This window comes from Syngnathus typhle, linkage group LG17 (assembly GCF_033458585.1).
Source record: "Syngnathus typhle isolate RoL2023-S1 ecotype Sweden linkage group LG17, RoL_Styp_1.0, whole genome shotgun sequence".
NCBI lineage: Eukaryota > Metazoa > Chordata > Actinopteri > Syngnathiformes > Syngnathidae > Syngnathus > Syngnathus typhle.
Genome location: NC_083754.1, coordinates 3,802,750 through 3,818,738, shown reverse-complemented (window position 1 = coordinate 3,818,738; position 15,989 = coordinate 3,802,750). Strand labels below are relative to the sequence as shown.

The following is a 15,989-nucleotide window of genomic DNA, read 5'->3' as shown; positions in this document are numbered from 1 at the left end:
AAGTGAAGGATGTGCTTGAGTTTATAAACACGGCGCACATCTGTGATTCACTGTACCAGCCTTCACACCTCCTCCTCCTCCTACTCTCTGAGTCAGTCAGTGTACATCAGCTTGCATGGACTTTCTCAATCCTTTACCTCAAGCTGAGCCAGAAGCTGCACAGCTTAAGACACGTACTTAGCAATGCTGATACTCAACAGCTTTACATTTCCTCGTTGGGGGTTAGTGCGCTTGTCTTCCTCCACTTATTAGCTCTTTGAATGACAAATATATATTTCTAGGATTTTTGCAATGACCCAAAACTTTATTCTGCAAGGAGGCGTGAGAGTTCTAAGTATTTATCCATCTATATTTCTATATAATGTCAAAAAGTAACATTTAAAAAAAAAAGTCAGTGAAGTACTAACAAGTATGATTTAATGAAATCCAAAATAAGTCCGTGAGCAAAGATAATACTACTGTTAGTGGTGTGTTTATATCAAATGATTTTGGTTACACCACGTGACGCCAAAATGCTTATAAAAACAAAACAAAGCGGAATTGAACATTTTTCCGCACCGTTAGTGTGCCTATTGAAATATCCGTTGACCCGTTTCCCATAGCTTTGCGACTGCTTTGCATGAAGAGGCCAGCTGGGCTGGTCCGTGAACGCACCTCCCTCTTCCTGAGTGGACTTTCTACTTGTGTCGTGGAGAGTGCTGACGGAGTTTTTGGATCGGGACCTTCGCCCCACGCTGCAAGCGGGTCACGCAGAGGACCACAGCCCCCAGTCAGACTTTGAACCCGTTACTCGGTAAAAAGTGCGCTCGAGTATTTGTTGGCAGCGCTCGCACTTTTTCGTTTGACACTCCCCACTCAGGAGAAGCAGCAGCATCACTCCGGCTCCGCTCTTCGAGTCTTTTCCACGGGTATTGAGCAACAGGTTGAGCCTCGGTCGAGAGAAGCAACCGACCATGCCGAGTAAAAGCCAATACTTACGGCCCCGGCTCTGTACGCTGGATAAAGGCGACAACGGCTACGGCTTCCACCTCCACGGGGAGAAGGGCAAAACTGGCCAGTTCATACGCCTGGTGGAGCCTGACAGCCCGGCTGAATCGGCGGGGCTCCGCGCCGGGGACCGCCTGGTGTTCGTCAACGGGGACGACGTGGAGAACGAGAGCCACCAGCAAGTCGTGGGCCGGATAAGATCCACTCCGGGTCGGCTGGAGCTCATCGTGGTGGACCCGGACACGGAGCAGCTCCTGAAGAAGCACAACATCAAGTGTCTGAAGGAGTACGTCAATGACGGGATCCCGTTACCTTTCGAAGATGAAGAGGAAGCTGAGACGCACCGACAAGACGACGAGGACAAGAGGTCAGAAAATGGAGATGAGCGGCGGGACCATAGCGTCGAGGCAGAGGAGGAGCGAGGTGGGGGGTCCAGAGGGAGCACACCCGTACCGGACAGAAACGGAGAGATTCACGGGATCGTCCAGAGGAAGCTGAGCGTCAATTCAGACCAGGTGAGTCGCTTCAGGAACTTCAGGTACACCTGCACTCTCATTCCAATGACATCATTGCCAGAGTCCAAAAGTACTGACAGATGAAAAAAAAAAAATAGGAAAGTATGCACTCGAAAGTAAAATGCATCCAAAAAATAGCTGTGATTTTCTAGGAAATGTTATAGAATTAATTATTTGAAAATGTAAACATTTATAGACATTTATAGAAATAAAGTGTAGGAAATTTGAAGAAAAAAAAGAACAAACAAGAGTCTGGTTATCTCGATTCAACCATATTGTATCCAATCCAATACAACACATCTTTATTTATACAGCGCTTTCAAAACAGCGTAACAAAGATAAAAACACAAAATTGTTATCTGAATTTCTTATTTGTCATACCATGCAGGTGTTGCCACTGGTGTGTGTACATTAAACACCCAAGCTGACAAAGTCGATCTAGAAAAGTCCTCAGGTGACATTTTCGAGTGAACCCTGCAAATGAGATTAAACGCTGAGAGCGACGCGAAGAATAGCTCCTCTGTGTCACTCAACGTAGTGAGTGAGCTGCACCCACATGCTCTTGGCCGTGGGCAAGCTGGCTGGACATTTGCCGTGGGTGCCCAGATAGGACAAACAGAGAGGTTCAGATCACAAAAACAGAACAAGGGCCCACCAACTTCCTCCTCGCAAATATTTCATGATTGTGCCCTGCCAACGACTGGCAACCAGTCCAGGCTGCTCCACTTACCCATGACCCGAATGACCAAACGCGATAGACAAAAAAAAATACAATAAAAAACAAACTAAAAGAGGACAAGACACTCTTATTGCCTTCCTGATCTCCTTAAATCACACTAAATTAAATTTCTGAGACTTTGTTTGGGCTTATTCTCCCACCGCAGTGTGTGTGAGGCTCCCAACGCAAAATCGGGGGTTCATTTAAAAGACACTTGACGAGAAGCTTCTGGATCCACATCTGCGTTCCACTGAATTGTCAATGTTTACCCCCCAGGCTGTTTGTGTTTGTCTGTCTGTGAGACCCCCCGCTTGCTTACATTAATGAGGGGCCAATATGTCTACAGCCAGAGGCCAAACGTGTCCTTTCCTCTTTTGACAAAGTGTCACAAACCAGCGTAAAACAAGTTTGATGAAGGCCGCAAAACTAACAAACTACAGATTGAGACAATATTGAAGTGTTTGAAATATATTTAACATATATTAAAATACTGCTTTGCTACTTTTTTTGCACTCGCCCGCGCAGAGCGCTAATCGCTTTAGTACCTGATAAGCAAGTAACAAAACGACCTTTGGAACTAACTGTGTATATTTTTGCTTTGTTTGATGATGACGACACATCCTCTTTTATTTTTCGGGGGGGGCGGGTCAGCTCTCCACGCGGCGACCTCCATTCATCACGCATGCATTTGTGCGCAGTCACCTATAGTACGTTGTCATCGCATGGACGTAACCACGGCGACCCCGTCAGATATCTCCACGGCTTCCGAAGAGGGCCTTGCTCTTCGAACCCTCTTTTGTGTCGTTTCAGAGATCAGGCCCGTCAGGCGTGCTTGGTTGTCAGCGTGGCCGCTACACAAGAACCCGGACTAGAGCGTAGGGTTCGAGGAATGCCAAACAGGATGTTAGGGGTAAAAAATCCCGGGCTGTAGAAACACACTGAGATGAAGACACGCCACTGTTTAAACCTTATACAGCACATGGCAAGAATGCAGAGCCAAAGTCAATTAATTGTAGCATGAGGTCATCTGCACAGTGCGTCAAGATTAAACATGGCAACAAGCAGTGTGTACACAAGCAACATCACCCAGCAGAGTCTTAAATTTTCAAGTATTATAACACCTGCACATTTTAGTTATTTATTATGATTACGCAACGGTAATGCGGAGAAGAATGTTTTAGCTTTAGGCTAGCATTTGTGTTTAGGGAAATACACAACATGTGATTCCTTTTATTTTTGTGTAGTTTACTGTAAACCTCAACTGGGAGTGTCCATAAACAGGTAAAGTGTTTGTGTAATAGTCTCGGTTAAAGTACTTGAAGGTCCCATGATGCGATGCAAATTTTGACCTTTAAGTTTGTCGTGCATCGCATGACCTTTCTGTCCGAATCTCCACGAGCTCCTTATCTGAACTTACCTTTTTCCACGACTCACTTTGCCGGAATGCCTCCGGGAAGAGTTAGATAAGATACGCAAATAATAAAGGGCAGATTTTAGTGTTCATTCATCAGTTAGTGGAGATTAGCCGCAGCTTCAATACAGATTTGAATCTGGATGTTTTCAGTCTGTTACTGTCTGGGAGTTTCGGGTCTCCAAGGAGTACAGAGAACATTTGCGCTGGTTTCCTGTCATTGTTTTGGCTGGAAGGTTACCCCACCTTGTCTTCTTGATTGTCCTCCTACACGCCCTCATCACAGAGATTCTTTGCTGCCGATTCTGATGTTTCATATCCCGTCTCAAGAGTTTCAATACGTACATTATATGATAATACCGTAATTTTGGGACTATAAGTCGCACCGGAGTATAAGTCGCACCAGCAATAAAATGCTCAAAAAAGTGAAAAAAAAAATATATATGTATATAAGTCGCCCCCCCCCACCCAAACTATGAAAAAAAACGCGACTTATAGTCCGAAAATTACGGTAATAATAATAATTGCCCGGTGACTACGAATGTTTTGCTGATTTTGTGCCTGAGATAATGCAATGTCACAAAACAATAAAAGGCAATGGACGCAGATATCGACAGGTTAAATATTACTCAGGGTCCAAAGTAAACAGAAATTCCAGCTAATGGCGTATTTGTTAGTTTGTGTATTTCTCAAGCAGGTATTTTCCACGTTGCATGGCGAGTGCGTGTCCTTTTTGTGACTTCACGTACGCGTGATAACATTTAAGAGTCACCCTTTCCGCCTCCAACCTTGGATGGCTTTGAGAGGAAACGGTCCACGGGAGGATGTTGTAGCATTGAAAATGAAGCCAGCCCCTTTTATAAATTTCCTCACGCTGCATTATTCATCGGGAAGTGCAAGCATGTAATAAAACACTTTGCATCATAGGAGAGACGTTGTTATGGTTCTCTCTCGCCACCTTAGAATTTGATTCGATTGCGACTCAGGCGCTTCGATTCTGATTACCCCTGCGTCTTTTTGACCTATACGTAAACACGCTAGGAACACGCGTCACTAATCTGCCCAGCAGCAGATTAATAAAAAAAGAAGCCAAGCAAATAAATTCCACCAAACGTGATCCAGCTATTGCTACCTCACCCACACACAAGCTAAATCAAGAGATCGCCTTTTAATAGACCAAGGAACCATATTTGGTTGCTTGTGTGGGTTTTCAAAATGGACTCCATGTACTGGTATGGATTGAATTGTCATTTTTTGCCAAACAGAAGACAACCAGCAAAACTGTGCACAGCATCACACCAATCCGAGTAAACGACGAGGCTACAATTAGCTGACCAAAGTCACGTTCACTTGCAGTATTTAATATTTCATTGTCAAAGCCAGGTTCTCTCTGTGAAGTCGCTACGAGATGCGAACTGTGAAAACTCTTTCGGGCTTCTTATTATGAAATGATTAAAAAATAATCTAGCGATAATACGTCAAGACATCTTTTCAAATGCCACAGATTAGTCATGAATTATACAAAACATTTGTTCTCAAAGCAAACAGTTGCTCGCAATTTGTCACGTATGCAAATCACGATGCTCCGTATCACTAATAAGTCTTAGTGACGCCAGTCGAAACAACAGCTCCACTGTACCGTCATGAGTCCAAGGCCAATGCTTGTTTGAAACCTCGGCCTTGTGTCCATGTGTGTGTAAAAAGTGGGCGGGTGTGCCCTCTGCATGGTGATAGTGATTTTGTCGCAACCGGAGCGAGAGTCCACAATGCCACATTCCATTCTGGTAAAGGTTCACCACCCCGGCCGGACAATAAGCGGGAGGGCCGCGCCCTGCCGGGGGGGTGGAGGGGGAAATGACTTGCTGCTCACCCTGAAATAGAATCAACCCCTACTTGTCCTTCTCCGTTCCCACCAAGCAATTTTTTGGGGGGCACCTGACATACAGCAGTATCTATAATCCAAATTAAATTCCTGCTGTCAGTGTGAGTTTGTGAGGTGAGAGCAGCGGGAGTTTCTGCAAACAGACTGGCTTGGAAGATTAAACTTGTTGTTTGATAAGGCTCAGCGTCAGGTCATCTAGATGTTTAAAAAAAGCAAGACGTGCTTTTGACTCTGGCCAGGATCTGCAAGAGGATTTTCAAGATAGCTCAGACTGTTAATCAGTATTACCCCATTTTGTCTTATCTTAGTGCGCCCCCCCCTGCTGCGTTGACGGACATTGTTTGTCAGTTGTCACCCCCCCCACCGCCCCATTGCAATGGAAACCTCCTTGAGAATGTAGCTTTGGTGTCTTTTGTGGAGTTTGTCCCATCCTGGGATGGAAGTCTGGGACAGGGCCTTTCTTTGTTTCCCCTCCTCTGCCTGCCTCCCAGCTGGTCCAATGGTCCTGCTTGAAATCCAACACCCCCGTCCTGCCTGGGAGAGTGGTGCGCTCCGTGCACTCTGGATCACAAAACTTGCAGTGTGGTTGGGTAAAAGGGGACCCGCTTCACAATAGCCAGGCCATCAAACATTTATCGCCTTCGTCGTTAATCTGTGCCCAAAAAAAAAAAAAAAACGACACATGACAATCACAAGGCCCACAGGGCCGCTTGATTTGTCACGTCACCGAGTCACTATGGTGCCCGGCGAAGTGTCACCGCGGGGTTATTCTTTACGCTTGATCAAAGGAGGCAAATTTGTGGGAGCGCTGCCCCCCCTTCTCAGTGAGAGGGTGGGAATGAGAGGAGAATAAGCCAGAGACTTGAAGGAGTGACCGGCTGAGCGTGACAGCACAGAAGGAGGCCAATTTATATTATTAAAAAAAAAAAATCGAGTTGGACATGGACGTGGAAAAGTTGTGTGATTGTGTGAGACGTGCAGGATCCAAAAGAGCCGGCAGCCAGAAGTGCTTCACATTGTGGGCATGGCAGACTCGCGGTTGCACATGCAAGTAGAACGAGTGGCAGTGACACACACACACACACACACACACACACTCCTTGACACTCACAAAAACCACAGACTGTCTCCTTGACATGAGCCTTGCAGTTGAAACACAACACAATGTGTTCTGTCATCAGCCGACAGAGGATCAGTAAAACCTTTTGGGGGCAATATTTGTTATATAGAATAATATTAATGCTCAAATTTTATTGAATTGGAAGACTCATAATACAAATAATTTGTGATTGTTCGTCAATGTGTTCTTTAGTTGGAAAGTTAATTTGTGATTCATGGGGTGATTCATGATTTATGATTCGACAGACGGGAGTTACCATTTTTCTCATGGGGTGTGGACCGTTCCATTGATGCCATATTCCCGACAAGTGGGCATTTTAACGACTCGTGTAATTATTTCTCACATATTTGTGCGCACTCAGAGATGACAATATGAACTTTCGCTTCCAAGTAAGGAAACACTAAGAGCAATTCAATGGAGCCTTCGATTCAAAGAGGCAATCTTGTGACTCGCGTGTTTGGAGAATATAAAACGAGGCCTGACATTGTTTCGGAATAATTGGTATTCAACGCTACTTCTCTGATTTTTTTTTTGCCAAAGCCTTGCAGAAGCAGAGATTAAAAGTACACACTCTGCTTGAGTTGCCTAGGCTGCACTTGTGCGCTCGCCGGTCACTTCATTAGGTACACCTTCACATTCTGGTGCACTGTTTTGAGTGTGATTCTCCACATTGCTCCATTTTGCTTCCTGCTGACAAAACAACTAGCAAAGGACGGTGAAAATGTGACCTCCTCGATAGTGAGTGACGGATTAGAAGCGGATTAGGAAAATAATCAGTCAGTTGCAGCCTTAATTGGATTACTTGTCCACCCAGATGTTGTCTGGTGCCAGTCAGGACATGTTGTGGGTGTTAGTTTTTAAATGAGTTTAGAGGATTTGTGTTTAGATTTCGCTTTGATGTCAGGAAGTTGGTCAAAGCGGAGGGAAGCATATTGAGAGAAGATGTGTCGACAGTTCCTGTGTTACACCCTCCTTAGAAGGGGAGGTTTGTGTCACTGGGAGGTTGTTCTTCTTGAAACAATGCTCTACTGCACAATGGACACTTTCAATACATGGCATTGAACTTAAAGAGGAAGCCAACTTTTTCTTGGAAATATGTTCTGTGCAGCCCAACTAGTCGAATTAATGTTTCGTCGGTGGAATATGAAATAACCAGGGAAAAGCAACCTGTTTTAATCCATTTCAGGGGCGGCCATTTTGCCACTTGCTGTCGACTGAAAATGACATCATGGTGGCCGGGTCACAACCAATCACAATGCACCGGTTTTCCGAAGCTGAGCTGTGATTGGTTGTAACCTGAGAGCTAACAACTGTGATGTCATTTTCAGTCGACGGCTGGTGCCAAAATGTGGGTGAATTTCACAAATGTAAAATTAATCAGAAGTAGGGGCACAAATTATTGTGAGAAAACTTTGGGGTTGACTTCCTCTTTAAGGCAGTAGATACTTTGTTGGTCACATAGTTGCTATTGAAACAAACTTTCATAGAAGGCTCTTTGGTTGTCCCTGTCATTTTATTGAATGTGACCTATTTACACTCCCTCAGTCTTTTGTAATTGTAGCTTTAACACATCCGGTACATCCGAAAAAGTTTTTTTTTTATGAGATTGTTGCTGTGCAATGAGCAACTCAATAAAGATAACAAGAAAGGTAATGAGCGGCAGAAACACGTCAACATGTCACTTTTATGGCTTTTGAGTGTTCAGCAAATTCCACTTATTGCAGTCTTGCTGAGGTGATCTTTTAAAATTTCACTCACAAGAAGAGCACTATTTACCACATCTTAAGTTTTATATGTTTTTTTTTTCCCCCAGCATCTTTTTCTACTAGCAATGTACTGACTGACACTGGAAAAAAAATGGCTGAAAGTATCACAAGCATTTGAGGCTTCGGTGTTGAGAGAAAAAAAAAACTCGAAGTGACACAGAGTAACTTGCGGTGAAGTGAACTGCTTGACTTACCAACTGACAGGATGTGCTGTCTTACTGTATGTCGTAGATACAATTCCTGAGACGAGAAAGCGAACAAACATGGTGACTCAGGTAAGTTCAACTGAACATTAACTCGATGAAGATAGGAAAAAGGCGAGCTTTGTCACTTTGTGCTTGTACTTTGGATTCAGTAAACATCCCTGCTTGGCTCTTAAGGTGGAAGGCTAGCAAATCATAGAGAATCGCTTTTGTGTAATGATTGATTGGGCCTGTTGAAAGTCCAAAGTTCTTATCAGGTTTCCATCTGATCAGCACAAAACATATCGCGCTCAGTTAATAGACCAAAAAAAAGCGACTCGTGGCTCCTCATGCCGGCTTTTCTATAAAAGAGTTATGAGTCAGTTTGATATAATTAGAGGTTATGAATCTTTCTCTCCGGCAGTAGCTCGGTCCGGTCACAGTGACAAAAGGTCAACCTGACTTTACTCTCCAATGCGTTTAGAACTCATCTTGTGTTCTGATTGCTTCAATTCAAAATCGATTCACTTGTTCCCAGCTAAATAAAGAACCAGCTTCATCTCTGGAACGGAAGGGAGGTCCAGGGATTTTTTTTTTTTTTTTCCTGGATGACAATAACCCGTCCCGCCATCCCGGAGGGGGGGGACTGGACGAGACAAGGTGGTTAGAGGTCAACGCCCAGTAGCCATTGTCCTCCTTAGCGCTCGAAACACGCCGGAAGCGGTCCCTTCCTCAAGTGCCCCCTCCTCAAAACTTCCCTCCAATCCCCCCCCCCCCCATTCAAGAACCGCTTCCTTCCTGGCGAGCAGCCGGTATCACGCGGACTCAAAGTTCACTTTTGGTTGATTTGAGACTTTTACAAACACATCTCTGAGCACATCAGTATGCAGCAAGCACCTGCATGTTTGACCCGGGAATCACAATCATGCATCTTTGTGCCTCTTATTGTTCACCAGCACACCCCCGTGGCTGCAGAATTTACATTTCATCAGGGCCTGGCGTGCACAAGAAGATTAGAATATCTGCTGTGTCCTCTTGCAGGAGGTGAGCCCCGAGCTGCGGCCACGTCTCTGCGTGATTCGGAGAGAAGCAAACGGATATGGCTTCAACCTACACAGTGAGCGGGCGCGGCCTGGCCAGTACATCCGAGCTGTGGATGAAGACTCCCCCGCAGAGAGGGCAGGCCTGCAGCCTAAAGACAGGATAGTCCAGGTACTTATTTCCACCCACGCTTCCAAAAAATCTAAAGCTGCCAATGAGTGTGAATGCAAGTGTGAAAGCACAGTTTTATTTTGAAGTCAACAAAATGCTCTGAATTAAAGAGGCTGTATAAAATGCAGACAGAGAGGTTTGCAGGGATTTAATGTGAGGGGCTTCCAGTCCCCCTCCCAAGGGCCCCCAGACAGTCTTCACCACCCACTGAGGAGTGGGCTTTGAGGGGAGCGGGCCGCCATTGTTGCTGCTATTACTGGCCGAGCTGCTATTGTCCGGCTTCCTCTGTGGGACTGGCTTAGACAAGCAGGTCCACCCTATGACGTAATTACAAGGGCACATTCACACACTCAGACATTTCTCACACGTTCGGGTTTGATCCCAGAAAAACAACCGAGTAGAAAGTTTTTGTCAATAGTCACATGAGAGACTGGAAATTGGACCGGTTTTATTGAATGGATATCAGCAACATATGTATTTTTGGTTCCTCCACGTTGCTGTTTACGAGAATGCGTGTACATGCATTTGTGCTCAGACTCCGGATTTCCTGACCTCGAGGAGACAAAGTGATAATATTAACAAAGAAATCCTGTGTGGGAAACAAAGAAAACCTTGGCGGCATGTTTATTTTCTGCGTTTCTCTGCACGTTCCTCAGGTGAACGGCGTGTCGGTGGAGGGCAAAACACACTCCGAGGTGGTGGCGACCATTAAAGCCGGCGGGGACGTGGTCCGCCTGCTCGTGGTCGACCCCGAAACGGATGCATTCTTCAAGAAGTGCCGAGTGATCCCCACCTTGGACCACCTGACTGGTGAGAGGGCCGCGCCCCTTTTTTGCAAAATTGCACCATCACTTTTTTTACTCCGCAAGCAAATGACTGCTTTTATCTTTGAATGTTCCATCTCAGCTTTATTATCAGGCATGTTGTCAACAGGTTGAAGGCACACAAAAAAAAAAAAAAAACTTTGCCTCCTGCTGGCTCCTAAAAGCTGCTGTCACACTCTCGCTTTCTTCCTCTCTCTTCATCCGGCTCGTGTTTCTGTCTTCATCTTCTTCTGCCAAGAATCACAGGCAGCACAGTGATTTTCTCAGCGCTTGCAAAAGTGCTTTTTAATTAAGTAGTCTTCGTCGAAAAACAGAAGTACTGATTAAACACTCCACTCAAGTAAACATTAAAAAATACACACTTCGAAACGTCCTTAAGTGCAAAAGTGAAAACCTTTTATTTCAATTAAAAAATCTGTGAAAGCATTTTTTTTATTTCAATTAAAAATCCATTTTGTAAACATAAATAAGATTGTGAATTGGGGATAATTGACCTCCCTATTTCAAGATTTTTTAAGACTTGGGTGACTAACTTTAATTCAAATCTAATTTAGCTGAGTAGTTCCTGCCAAACCCCCTAGGGAGAGCCCTTGCACGGTCAGGCATACGTGCGCTGGTAATCTCGCACGTCCAAATCGTGCCACTCTGTTCCAAGACACTCCTCGTGTATCCACAGTGCTGCCAGCTGTTGACATGGCAACCCATGAGAAAAAATAAAAAATGCTCTCGATTAAGCAAACATTTATTCAAGAGATTTTGGACATTGTATCATCACGGCAGAAGCAGCTGCATTACAGGCTGAGTGAGAACCGCAAGGGCCTTTACTGAGCCATCGTGCCAATGTTTCATAAACTTCTGGAGTGTTTCCATGACGCTCACTCGCTCCGTCTTTCATTAAAACTACAAGTGCACTGCAGGGGAAGATATTCCAGCGAGGCGTTTCCCAGGTAACCGGCTGTTTTTCGCACGCCGCCTACTCGGGAGGGCACCTGCCTACGCTGACTCTTAGCTCCGCTGCCCTCACACGCAGGCTTGTTGGCCAGTCAGCCCCATTGTTTGGTTTCCAAGGAGCTCACTCCGAGTGGCCTCTCAGGCTGGAGCTGTGCTAGGGCATGGAGAGGCTCCTTTCTAAGACAACACATAGACATAATAATCCAGCACGCACATACACAACTACCAAGGAGAACAGATTAATACTGAAGGACTAGTTATTATCTCCTCAAATAGGCCATCATAAAGGAACCTGAGGGATGCAAGGTAAGGGATGGCTGTATGAAAAAAAAAAAAGGTCCTACATAAAATAAGTCCCTTGGCCGGAAAAGCTGTTGTGTAGCATTTCGGTCGCCATTAGGAATAAAGGAGCTAAGCAGTGAACATGAAGATGTGAATAATAGATGATGTGGTCATACCTGTGCAATGTAATAGAGTCGCTGTTGGTGGGGTTAAAGGCAAGCGGAGCAGCAAAGCTCACGGAGATAATGCTATTTTTCTGCCTACAGGTCCATTACCTGAGCCTGGCGTCAATGGAGGAATGGAGGAGAAGGTGAGACTTTGCTAGCATGATGGGAGCGTAACATTCCTTCGGGAGGAGGTCAATGTTGCTTTTACATGTGCTTTGCTACTACGGAGAAGTGACGTTCTGATGAGTTATTAATCACCAATTTCCACTCGGACTGAACGTACTTTCCTGTGATTGTCTTCGATGTGGACTCCACAGCAGAGAAGGCCCCACCCTAATTGCTGTCGAGTAAAAACGAGCGGAACGTTAGAGAGGAAGCATATTTGGTAACATTCAAAAAGGTTTCCCAGGCAATCAGCATTTTTTTTTTTAACTTTGGTGTTAAATAATAATGGAACATAGTTTGCATTCTTCAACAAACCAGTGGAAAATTAAATGAGCTAGTGAGCAACTAAGCAGATAGGCAAAATGGAGCTTTCCTCAGTATGTGCAGAATTAAAAATCCTCCATTGTTACATGACTCAAAGTGATTACATAGCATAGCGGTGTTGCACAAGGTCAGGTGGACCTTGTAGACTTTAGACGGGTGGTGGTTTGGGTTAAAAATTCTTGGGTTTTACAAGCTGATGTTTAGTGGCTTGTATACGCGGCAATGCAAAGTCCTCCCAAAGTCATCACATCAGCTCATTTAGAGTAATGAGTACCGTAAAAGAACGGAAACATGTGACGTTTTGAACATTAAATCCTCAGGGAAACACGTGTCGTGGTGGTTTTCCACTTTCATGAATTTTAGTGACATTTTCCCCCCTAAGGAATTCCAATTCAAGCACACAGATGGTTTAAATTTCAAAAGCACAATAATTAGTAAGCCCCACACACTTCTCCATCCTGTCATTTCCACAGTCGTTCTAATGCTTGTGTATTCTTAGTGTCTTCTTTTCTTATGAATGTATAATGGAGTCATTATTTGGAGAGAAAAAAAACGTTGACAGCCGCTAAAGCTGTTACAAACGCAATGATGCCCTCTTGTGGTGGTATCTGGTACTTCAACGCAATCATTGAATAGAATAGATGAGTTGTGAATCGTTTTTAGCCAATCAGGTGAAGTAATGTTCTTCTTTGTGTTGCCAGGTGAACGGCAGAGGGACGGAGAGGGACTCCAAGCTCTCCGTCAGCCCTTCTTCATCCAACGCCTCATCCAACGCCTCACTCACGCCAACCACAAGCACTCCTCCTGAGGTGCGTCATTTCTAAACAGCGTTGTGTTTCTTTTTGGATTAATATCTGATGCATGACAAGCACTGTGTCTTTCTTCCAGGGCGTAACAACGGAGGCCATCCCAGCTCTGAACATGAGCCTGCAGCAGGTGAAAGAGCTGGCCCATCAGAAACGCTCCAATAAGAGAGCCCCGGCCATGGACTGGACCAAGAAAAATGAACTCTTCAGCAACCTATAGGGCCTTCAGCTCACTTGACACACACAAAAACAACACAATTTGTGTTGCAGTGATTCTTACAGAAAGACCCTTTTTTAAAAAAAAAAAAAGTTATATTAGTCACTTCATTACTATTCATGAAAAGATATTCCACAAATTATCTACTAACCATGAACGATGACTGGACTGTTGAAAATGTGTGTGCGTGTGTGTGTGTGTGTGTGTGTGTGCGCGTGCCTGCTGCTACACTCACTCACCTGACAATCAGTTTATCGTGTATCGTTTAGTTTATCAGGTAATCAGTCAGAGTGAATCAAAAGTCTTAAAATTTTATTTCTGAACTCTTGTTAACAATATTTTTGTGTAGATATTTACGTCTAATAGCAGCACATCTAATTTTGTCTTAGCCCAATTTTGACAGAAAAAAAAAGGGTTGATGTCATTGCTGTCCTTCAAGAATGGATTTTTAACTGGGAAAAATAAGAGCACTGATGGCTTTAAACAGGAATGATTTTAAAAGGAGTTTCTCTTATAATGTATATATCATATATCATGTATATTTTTACATTTTTGATAGAATCAAGTCCAGAATGAAGCTCACATCTTTTTATCTGTGATTGACATGACTCAACTTAGACAAGTTTTAAACGTGTCTTATTTGCTCGGGTTTAAAAATTGTCACATTTTTATTCCGTTCTAGTGATTTGTAGTTTGGGATTGTTGACGTCTTAAAGAATGTTTGCGCTTCTCTAGATTGTGCGCTTTTGTCAAGTGTTGCGATTGTTTTCCAAATGAATGATGGACTTGTGATAAGTTGTAGTACAAGCCAGCTTGTGTAAACAAAGTGAAGAGTCTCTATTGTAATAAAATATATTATAAATGTCATGTTTCTTTACATGGCTGAATATATATTTTCTCCTGCAGTAATATCAAATAGCGGTCATCATGAAAGGTCTCAGTGGCGCTAGTGTGCAGAGCGCTGCGCACCAAGGTTGTCTTGAATCGGTGGGCGTGACGTCAGTCTGCCAGTGCTGCAAGATGGCGACCGCGTGGCCTTTTTCAGCACATATGTTGCTTTGTCAGAGTCAGAGTTGTTCACACTTTAGAGATACAAGATCACAATTAAAAAAAATTGTTGTGTTTTATTTAAGCACTTTATTTGTGATCATCAATAAAGAAAAGTAACAAGCTACACAAATATTTGTCACGTGTGCGTCTTCAATTTCAAGTTGACAAACATTCCTCTGGTGACATCATGAAGTTAAAGGCAGTGTACAATATTTACAGTACTTTCTGAAAAAAAAAATATATATATATGTTACAAAGGTTCCTATGTTGAAAATCAATGTATATTTTTGTGGTGAATGTTGAAAATTACGTCACCACGCCTTAAGTCTCGCGTGAGTTACTGTATATTTTTGTGTTGAATGGTGAGGCAGAAAGTTACGTCACCACGCCTTAAGTCTCGCGTGAGTTACATCAGCTTATCGCGATTGTTGCAGTCGGCGCGCGCAGTGGTAAATTGCAGACGGCGAGAGTTAAAATGGCTAGTATCGTGTGCGTATTTGCCAAAAAGTGAGTATATATATTTAATTGTTACTCCTGTTTACTGTTGTGTCGTTTGTCTGATATTGTTTCGTGTGTGCGCTGTTTGGTTGGTAGCTTCGGCGCGCCCCTTTAAGTTTTCCTCGTATTATACGAGTAGCCGTTACGTAGCTCCACGGCGGCTAACGGTCGCTAGCAAGTGTGTTTTCTTGTCTCAATGATATATATATATATTTATATTTATTTATATATAAAATATATGTATATTTATATATATATATATGTATATATAATATATATAAATATATATATATATATATATATATATATATATATTTGTTTTTTTAATTCTAAATACTATTTTTAAGAAGTTGTCACGCTTTTGTTCATTTGAATTGAGCTTTTTCGGTTACCATACACTTCCGGTTAAATGGCCGCTCATTTAACCGGAAGTGAATGGTAAGCGAGAAAGCTCAATTCAAATGAACAAAAGCGTGACAACTTTTTAAAAATTGTTTTAGAATTAAAAAAACAAAACAAATCAAACTGTCCCACTCTTTCTAAACAACAAATCAAAAATATTCCTGTATTTAATTCTTTTCAATTTTGGTATTTTAATATTAAAATGAAATATAAAAATATTAAATATTATAATAACTTTTTAAAATCACTGCTCATAGCGTAGTTTCTAATGATCAAAAGAGACACAAACCCATAAAGATCACCTTTCACTCAGCAAACAAGAAAATGCGTCACAGGATCTGATGTTTTCACATCTTTGTCCACTTGAGCGTCCGTCTGCGGCCCTCGTGTGTCCTCCAACGGGTCAAGTGTGTCTCCAGCAGCTGTCTTGTATTAATCGCCACGACCTTGCTGCTACTTAGCTCTCCTTGGAGCTGCCGTCATTACCAGGATAGCTCATCGCACAGCCTT

At 43.4% G+C, this 15,989-nt stretch overlaps 1 protein-coding gene and 1 long non-coding RNA gene across 2 annotated transcripts; one reads left to right on the top strand and one right to left on the bottom strand.

The window, feature by feature from the left end:
• Positions 1–66: 66 nt before the first annotated feature.
• On the top strand, positions 67–14,396 carry nherf1b (NHERF family PDZ scaffold protein 1b). Its single transcript, XM_061302891.1, has 6 exons — positions 67–1,502; positions 9,623–9,793; positions 10,450–10,603; positions 12,117–12,160; positions 13,208–13,315; positions 13,395–14,396. Exons 1-6 carry the CDS (start codon positions 954–956, stop codon positions 13,530–13,532), a joined length of 1,164 nt encoding a protein of 387 aa, XP_061158875.1. The 5' UTR covers positions 67–953; the 3' UTR covers positions 13,533–14,396.
• Positions 723–3,181, bottom strand: LOC133170210 (uncharacterized). The gene is made up of 2 exons (XR_009718526.1): positions 1,884–3,181; positions 723–1,575 (listed from the first exon to the last, which is right to left on the bottom strand). It is a non-coding gene; the product is annotated as an uncharacterized LOC133170210 (long non-coding RNA).
• Positions 14,397–15,989: the final 1,593 nt, after the last annotated feature.

Coding starts and splice junctions, on each gene's coding strand:
- nherf1b (XM_061302891.1), top strand. CDS start 954: ATGCCGAGTAAAAGCCAATACTTACGGCCCCGGCTCTGTACGCTGGAT. Junction 10,604..12,116: donor CACCTTGGACCACCTGACTG/GTGAGAGGGCCG, acceptor TTCTGCCTACAG/GTCCATTACCTGAGCCTGGC. Junction 12,161..13,207: donor ATGGAGGAATGGAGGAGAAG/GTGAGACTTTGC, acceptor TTGTGTTGCCAG/GTGAACGGCAGAGGGACGGA.